The sequence below is a fragment of the Rhea americana genome, unplaced genomic scaffold (genome assembly GCF_003343005.1).
Source record: "Rhea americana isolate MKP2758 unplaced genomic scaffold, rheAme1 scaffold_11, whole genome shotgun sequence".
NCBI lineage: Eukaryota > Metazoa > Chordata > Aves > Rheiformes > Rheidae > Rhea > Rhea americana.
This window is the reverse complement of record NW_028185150.1, coordinates 234,114-243,190: the sequence shown is the minus strand read 5'-3', so window position 1 is coordinate 243,190 and position 9,077 is coordinate 234,114. Positions and strand designations below refer to the sequence as shown.

Sequence of the window (9,077 nt, the reverse complement as noted above, 5' to 3'; positions counted from 1 at the left end):
GGGGCGGGGGGCTGCGCGGAGCACCGCCGCCGCGTTGCGGGCTGCGCCTGGGTGGGTTTTGCAGCAGGCGCGGTGCGCTTTTGGGGGAAAGTCGTGCGCTTTCGGGGGTTTCCTCGCCTGAAGCGCTTCGCCGCCGGTCGGGGCAGCTCCAGAGTTGGTGGGAAGCGGGTCCGGTCGGGACGCGAGGCGAAGGGCGCTGGAGGGGGCAGCTCGGCGAGAAAGCCGAGCTCCTCGGGGGAGCCGTGCTTGAAAAGTCACGCCGCGGAGCCGTCGGGGCTTGGGTGTGCTGCTCGAGTAGCTCGGGCAGGGTCTCGGTCGCTCCGGAAAGCTCTGCAGCCGTGCCGATTTGCAAACCAAATTCTTGATTTGGCCGGTGGGGRGAATAGGTGTAGAGCGCTTGCTAGGAGCGGTGAGAGGAAAGGGGTAAATGTGCCTTCTTTTAACGTGATTAAATGCGCAGAAGGAAACCGGTCAGGAGCTCCTGTGTGAGATATGCACGTGTGCTACCCGGGAATACAAAATGCAAACTGATGTTGTCCAAAAGCCAGAAGCCAAGAAAAATAGCCGTTTATTAAAGGCTTTTCCTAGGCCATAAGTTGCCAGCACATTCATTTGGGGAAAAGACAAAAAAAAAAAAAAACTTTTAAAAGTTTATTTGAGTTGTCCAAGACATTGTTCTGCAGCAGCTGTTTGTTGTCTGAACTCTGTTTGCATCTAGCGCAGCTCAGTTTCAGAGCGGCAATGTGGACTGAAACGCGCTGTTGTTCTCYGAAGCCCTTTCTGTTCTTAAATTTAACACTGCAAGGGTGTGCCTGAAAAATTACACGTATTTGCTTTTCATCAGGAAAGGCTTCAGAAATAAAGGAAATATACACAAGTTTGGCTTTGAATATGCATTCGTGTCTCYCCACTTTGCCTTTCTTAAAATTGTCATTTGTGGCCACAGCATATGGCTGTGTGTGGAGAAGAAGGGAGAACAGGAATGTGTCTGCGCTGGGGGTCTCCTCGGTCAGGTCTTTTCATTGATGCTTGGGAGGTAGGAAAATACAGTTTGCAGCTGAGCTATCGTTCAGTTGCGGCTGGGTGTGCTGAGTGCATAGCGTAATACGGTCTGGTGTGGACAAAAGTAAGAGACAGTAAGTTAAATCCTGTTCTCACATTGCGCCTTACAAATTGCTTTGACTTCAGTGTGAGTGAAAGTTGAGAGCAGTTTGGCTTTAAAAACAAGCTCTTGTTGGCTCTTCATACTGTAATGCGCCGGGTGACTGGGGCGAGATGGTCAGAGAAGTTCTYGGCTTGCTGGGGGGCTCCTGCCGGGGCACCATCAACACCACTTGGGGCAGGGGGAGGTCCAGCCCCTCCCCCCCCCCCCCATTGCTGGCCCAGCAGTGGGAATTGCGGGTTCCCTGAGGACGGCCATGGGCCGGCTGGGCTGCCTGCGCCAGGGTGGTACACGGCAGCCCTCTCCACAGCACGAGGTGGGGGGGGGTCACCCCRCGGGTGGCAGAGGCACCCTGGTGGCCCCAGGGCCTTCTGCAGCTCTGGGAACTGCAAAACCAGTGGTGAGGCTGGGAAGCTTCCCAGGAGCCCGCGGATGGCCCCTCTCTGCTCGCTCCGTCCCGGCCACGGCGAGCACCGAGGTCAGCCGAACCGAGTTGCCCCACACATGGCCACAGCTTCCTGTATTTGAGCAATTTGGCTGTGACTGGTTTGGCCACAGCATCTGTGAGGAAGCATAGCCAGATCCATCCTCTGCTCCATACCCGACGTGGTACCTGGCGGAGCAGCAATAGGAATGCTCCCACTTGCTTTAGAGTGAACAGAGCTAATTTCTAGATGATCTCCAGAGGTCCCTTCCAACCTTACCAATTCTGTGATTCTGTAATTTCCCTCAATATTGAGGGCTTGAAGTACTGCCTAACCAAGGCAATACTCCACACACAATGTGTCCCGCATAATTTTTCAGGCTCTTTTTTAGGAGTCCAGGTTGAGGTCCATACTTTGCAAATACTGATCAGTCCTTTGCATGCAACCAGGACAAAGACATTTTGAGGAATAAACTGTAGAGCAGTCAGGAAGCAGTGACACAAATACTCTGGACCTGGCTGTTGATGTCCTGTTATTATAATATGTGACCAACTTTAAATTTGCTGACTATTAAAAATGAATGGTGGTCTTGAGCTGCGGCTTACAAAGCAGGAAAAATATGAGTGCATTGCTTAAAAAGAAATATGSCCAAAAAATACTACCTTGAAATGCTGCTGGCGGGAAAGAATAAATTTCAATTCATTACACTGTTATTTATATTAACTTTCCAGTGACCTGCCAGCAAGATCCATTCTCTGAGAGTCCTGACGAGTAATGCTGCTTCTTGCAGAGGTGGCGGCAAGACTCGTCTTGCAGCGGGGACTTTGTATAACTGTTACAGTCTCCACTGTCTTGCCGCAGGGGTGCCAAAGGCAAAGATTTACTTTTACAGTGATCCTAAAGTTGCTGCAATAATCTTAACAGAAGAAGTCGTTAGGAGCAATGGARGAAGAGACCCAGTGTGTTTTCTGCTGATTTTGCTGCCATGCCTTCAGCTGGAGGAGCTGGTCTAGCACCGTTGTCCATAGTAGAGTTTTAGCTGCTGAGTGGTGACTGACACAGTCCAGTGTCTTCATTTTCATMAAGTCATCATCATCAGTCCAAAGTATCATTTTCTTCACAGAAAGAAATACATTTGTCTGTTGATCTAGCAATAGGATGACTCGGCTTGGAGCAGCCTTACTGAAATATTTATTTTATTGCAAGCGCTGCTCTTAAATGATACTGCATATGACTCCATTATGCAGCCGTCGACTAATGTGACGAATGTTGGTGGTTGAGTTAACAAGTACCTTTCTGGTCAAATATAATTGTTTATTGTACAGCGGGAAGCACTTGCAATTCATACRGCTACAGTGACATTTTGTTATAAGCCAATACAGTGAGAGGCTGTGATGGTTTCTGTGATAACAGTGGGCAGATTGTAACTGAGCTACAACTGCACTGAACCTCAGCTGAGGTGAAGTTGCTCTGCTGAAGAGCTTCAGAAATGCTTCACAAAAAGCATCAGTGACTCGAGGGTCCCGATCTGTCCCTGGGACGTGCATGGGGAAGGGAGTTRTCTCATCGTCAGAGAGACGACTCAGGACACCAAACTTCAGCTGCGTTTATTGGATAATATGGGCCTCATCTTGGGGGTCTCTTCACCCCACTAGTTGGGGGCTAATGCTTAGAATGGGCAAAATATAATAATAGGTAAATTACTCTCTCAGGAAATAATGTTAAAACTTCCTGAATGTATTCATGAATTCAAATCAAGTCACCATAGGCTTTTGTCAGATTATTTCTTTGCTGGAGGAGAGAATCTGGGGAAAGGGAGGGCTGGAAAAAGGGCTATGTGTCACTCTTTAAGTTACTTAACATTCATATGGGCTGTGGTTTGCTCTTCCCCTCTTCCAGAGGGCACTTGAAAATGCATCTCGCGCTTCTCAAAGATCCAAATCTGGCTGCTAGAATACCAGTTGCTTTCATGTTTTTATGATCTTCAGAAACCTATCTATTTTCCAGTGAAAGTACAAACACTCATGTGGTAAATTTAAGGCTAGTGACAAGAAGCTTGCTTATCTGTGTTACCTAGGGTAATTCAGAGATTCCTTGGGGTCTAGAGACCACAAGTTGAACCACAGATTGAACAGTTGGTGACCACCAACTGTTGGTGTGCTGGACCCTGGGAGGTGCTGAAGTGTCTCAGTTTCTTCTCTTAATACTCTTCCATTGAAGGTGTCTTCCACATGCTCACAACATGCTTGTCACGCTTAGGTAAATAGGTTGGTAAGAGCTCTAGCTCTTAAAGAGTTCCTGAAAATAAGCTCTTTCGTTTTGGACCAATAGAGAGAGGTCTCCCACTCAGCAAAACTTTTTATATTGATGAAACCAGTTCTGTCCTCATYCCCATCCTAATTGGATTTTCCTAGCTGGAAAATTGTCCCTCCATTCATTCTTACTATTTGGGGAATGAGCACTGATTCTCWTTAGAGTGTACAGCGTCTAAATTAACATTTTTGTAAGATCTTAAAAGTGTTTCTAACATASCCTGATATTTTGCTAAGCTGTGCAAAAGCTTGTGGAAGAGACCTCTCTTCCAATATTTATATATGGCAATGGGAAAAAAGACAACTAGGAGAATCTGCTGGGAAAATGCACTATATCAAAGTCCATGGGAAAACTTTGTGGTTAGACCAAGTCATAATTTAAAGAAAAACAAAAGGAAAACCAAAAGGACATTTAAAGATGTTATAACATGCTCCTTTTTTAAATACTAAATATACCTCTTGTATACAAAAGCAAAAGGGGGGGGGGAAGTAAAGTTGACCAAAAAGCCCAGTGTTGTGAAATTATTTTTTACCTATGTGGTGCTTCCAGAGATGTGACTTAATATGTTTATCTGAACAATGGCAGGAGAAAACCACCTAATGTGAGTAGGAATTAGGATTGGTCTTATGGTGACTGCTTTTCAGAGCATCTTCTCAATTATGAGAGCATCTTCTCAATTATAAATAGCCTGATTTTGTACTGTTAAGCAGTTTCTCGCAGTGGCTTTGTATTTCTGTGGCAGGGCTGTGCTCATGTAGACCATGACTGACAGCTTTGCCAGCGCCACCTCGATGGATGCACAGTCCATGTACCCCTCACCATGGCAGCAGCACCCCTGCGGGCTGCAGGTGACATCAGATGCCAGTGAGACTGATGTGACCATTTGCTGTTTTCATTTTCAGGGCCTGATTTGAGAGCTGCTGTCCCGAATTACCATGCTAGGAGCCCTGGAGCCTGGGACCTTCGCCGCCTGCCCAGAGGAGTGCTTGGAGGAGCGTGGCTTGATCTCCCTCTTGTGGAAAACTATTGGAACTAAATTCATGCGATATTAAAAGAGGTGAAGAGCTGCATCGACTGACAAGTGATGGCAGCCATCACTGTGCCACCTGCCGCTCTCGGTGGCCCCCAAGGAGGCGAGGAGATGGACTCCTTGATCGCGCTGCATTACAATTACACAGGAAAGCTTATTCTAAGAGAAAAGGCAACTGATAAGGTAGACCTGCCAACTATTGCATTTCTCATCTTGTGTAGCTTTATAGTCCTGGAAAACTTGATGGTGTTGATTGCCATTTGGAAAAATAATAAATTTCACAACCGTATGTACTTTTTTATTGGCAATCTAGCTCTCTGTGATCTTTTAGCTGGGATTGTTTACAAAGTAAACATACTTATGTCTGGGAAGAAAACTCTGAGCTTGTCCTCCACAATCTGGTTCATTAGGGAAGGCAGCATGTTTGTCGCCCTAGGAGCTTCCACTTTCAGCTTATTAGCAATAGCTATTGAGAGGCATTTGACTATGATTAAAATGAGGCCTTACGATGCGAATAAGAAATACCGAGTGTTCCTGCTCATTGGAACGTGCTGGCTGATTTCAGTCTCCTTGGGTGCCTTACCCATCCTCGGCTGGAACTGTATAAACAACTTAACGGATTGCTCGACAATTTTGCCTCTTTACTCCAAGAAGTATGTTGTGTTCTGCATAAGTATCTTCATAGCTATTTTGGTAGCTATCGTTATCCTTTATGCACGYATCTACATCCTCGTGAAGTCCAGCAGCCGCAACGTCACTAACCACAATAACTCCGAGCGCTCCATGGCTCTCCTTCGGACAGTTGTGATCGTCGTTGGCGTCTTCATTGCCTGTTGGTCACCGCTCTTCATTCTGTTCCTCATCGATGTGGCCTGCAGGGTCAAGGAGTGCTCTGTCTTGTACAAAGCCAACTGGTTTATTGCTTTGGCCGTCATCAATTCTGCAATGAATCCCATCATCTACACTTTGGCCAGTAAGGAAATGCGGCGGGCTTTCTTCCGTCTTGTTTGTGGCTGCCTGGTGAAATCCAAAGTGGCAAGATCCTTGCCTATTCAGCCCACGCCAGATCACAGTCGAAGTAAGTCCAGCAGCAGCAATACCCAGAAGCCAAAGGATGATTTCCCACATATGAATGTTCCCTCATGTATCATTGAGAAAAATGAATCTTCATTTCAAAATGGAAACTTCTGTAAATAAAATTCTCCTCAAGACAAGGACTTTTCTGTGGCTTTTAGGGTTAAACTGCAAATGGAGTTCCAGTGTTCATGCACTTAAATCATAGGGGAAAACACTAACCACTTATTTAACTTTGAGGACTTATTTATCAGCAGTCATTTGTTTTGGGTATTCATTCAGTAACGTGCCTGATTCAGGAAAACTTTTCATGCTGCCCACTCAACAGCCGGGACAGAGTCCATGCATATCCAGTGACATTGTACACTGCGATGGCATTGCATATATATGGTTATATATGGCACTGCCTGATCTTGCAAGACATCTATAAGATCTATCAGAACCATCACCATTCACTAATGATCTGAAGATGAGTCTGATTGTTGCTGATTGGGRAAAAGGCTCATTACATATGTTGGCAATTATAGTTATATGTATCTTGCTGTTATGTTAATGGCCTTACATGTATGTAGTATAAATAGCTGTATATTTGTACAATTCCTCATTAAAAAGTCATTGTTTGGCAAGAGTTTACAATATGCTAAACATCATATTGCAGTATACAGTGTAAGATGACAAATTATACCAGTAGATAGATGTGTTTCAAAGAGGATGTTTGAAAACRTATGAAGAAGTAGCTTTAAACTGACAGAGGAACTTTAATATGCCATATCAATGCAGTATTTTTATTTTTTTCACTGTTATGCAAACTTTATTTTCAATGAAAGATAACACGACAGTTGTCACTCTGACATTTCACAACTTATTTTAAACAGTAGTAAATAACAAACAGTAGCAAATAACGATTGAGAAAGAGTATATATGTTTGKTATTTAAAATAGTTAAAATATGACCAACAATAACAAATATATCAAGTGTATGTACTATTTCAATGCATATATTTTTACTTACTATTTTCAATGTATTTAAAAATGTATGTCAAATCCATGTAAACCTGTGTACATTGTAAATGCACTATCTAAGCTGAAATTCTTCAGTCCTGAAAGGGAGAAGTATCATTTCAGAAAGTAATGAACCACAAGTAGGYTTTCCTGGAGAGTTCCTCATTTTCTCTCCAGGCACTACCATGGCATGGGATCATATTATGGATTCAGTCGRGGAAGAAGTCCAGCCAGTGAGACGAGATCTCAGTGTCTGTCGGTGGGACCTACACTTCTCCAACCTCTGGGTGCTTTTGCAGACACAAGAGGGAAGATGCAGTGCAGCAGGATCATGGCAAAGCRAATATCTTCATATATATACCTGACCCTGCCTTGGATCTGGAATGAGAGCCCATTCAGTTTGGAAGACCTTCCACCTTTCCTGGAGCTACTTATTCTTTAGGGAGGTTGTTCCAGAGAAACCTCTATGCAAACAACTCCATGGTTCATCGCTGCGTTACTGGGCTCCATTCAGGATGGTGGCCTGCTTCAGAGTGGGCTCCAGTGACCTTTAAGGTTTAAGGGTTAAGGATTTAAGGGTTAAGACATCATAAACATCTGGGGTCAGGTCCCCATGAACATGGTCCAYGGTACTTCTGTCACTAGTACTTCAGGGCTGGAGGCTTCAGTGGAGGTTGAAGGGAAATGGTCAAATGAGTTCCTGTCATCTTTCGATAGGAATGTAATTATCCAATTTTCTTGGGCTCTTGTGAAGATTCCTGTTTAATGGCTCAAACCAGACCTTGCCTTATGCACAATCGAAAGTTGAGGGATTTTTTTTAAGTTCATAACTTGTAAAAGTTGATCCTTAGCTTTACTCCTGTCTCAATCATTTAACGCAACAGCATTAAAAAACTCTTTCCAAGTATGTACAGTGTATAAATCATGTCATGTATGTAGCAAAAGCCTTTAAAATATAGAGGTGTGCATTGTTGTTATCTTTTGTGTGGTAACAGTCTATAAATTTTATGCTATTAGGCAAATATAAGAACAAAGGAAAACAAAAGTTGCATTTGAAAGAATCAGTTGAAAGTTAGTAGCAAATATGAAATACTTTCTACCARAAATGTTGAAAAGCAGCGCCCATAGAGAAAAAGAGCAAGCATGRTAAAGGAGTGAAAACTGCAGAAATACAGGCTGGGTTAGCAGTGCTGTTAGAAATAGAGGTGATTGAATTGCTTTGTCATGGTTTTGGATTTTAGATCTTAGAGGGCTATTYGGCTGTATTTTTCATTTCAAAGATCTCCCCTAAATGGTCTGTGAAAATTGCCTACTAAAATGCCTACATATTTCTTAATGTTAGCTCAAGAGGTGGTGGCTCACAGCAGCATTCCTTGCTATAGTAAATGAGAAGGGCCTTAGCAACGCAACTGTTTGAGAAAACATTGCAGCTGACCCAACACCAACTCTCACGTTAAGGATGTTTTGCATGATTCTCCATATTTAGATGAGAAAWAAAAATGAAAAATTGTAATAGACAAAGTCCAAGGACATGCCCTTAAAAGTGACTTTTAACAGCGGGTTTCTAGCCCCGGCTATTGGGTTACTGCCGTGCCATACTTGACAGCAGGCTCCTAATGCTTGTGGGTTCACATACAAAACTGATATATAAAGTACTTCTGACTGAACAGAAAAAATATCTCTTGGGGACACACTTTTCAGTGGCTACATCCCACTAAGACATATTAGCTGAAAGCCAGATTAAGAAAGATTTCAGAGTACAATTTCAGAGAAGGCCAAGCCAAGGGCTTAATAGCAGTGGACTGTAAAGGAACAGGAAGATGTCCTATATTTGAAGCTGGAGAAAGCTTTCCAGAGCTTCTGGAGAAGCTTTATTTCCCTCTAAAATATTAGAAAATTCCTTAAAACACAACTCAGAATCTAAGTTGTTCATCATCTGATTTGATCTTACAAGACATCTGAATTGGGTCTCCCTTAAGTAACTGCTTTGCTGTATGTGGAGCAAAAACTATAAAGCAGACAGACATTTCATTCATATTATTTCATGAACTGGAATATTTATTTTTGTTCTG

General features: G+C 43.6%; 1 protein-coding gene across 1 annotated transcript in view; it reads left to right on the top strand.

Moving 5' to 3' along the window:
• Nucleotides 1–7,982, top strand: part of S1PR3 (sphingosine-1-phosphate receptor 3) — an 8,957-nt gene extending 975 nt beyond the window's left edge. Inside the window, exon 2 of the mRNA XM_085312636.1 lies at nucleotides 4,803–7,982. Coding sequence (XP_085168762.1) covers nucleotides 4,985–6,127 — 1,143 coding nt within the window. The 5' untranslated portion in view covers nucleotides 4,803–4,984 and the 3' untranslated portion in view covers nucleotides 6,128–7,982. The remainder of the gene's footprint in view (nucleotides 1–4,802) is intronic.
• Nucleotides 7,983–9,077: the final 1,095 nt, after the last annotated feature.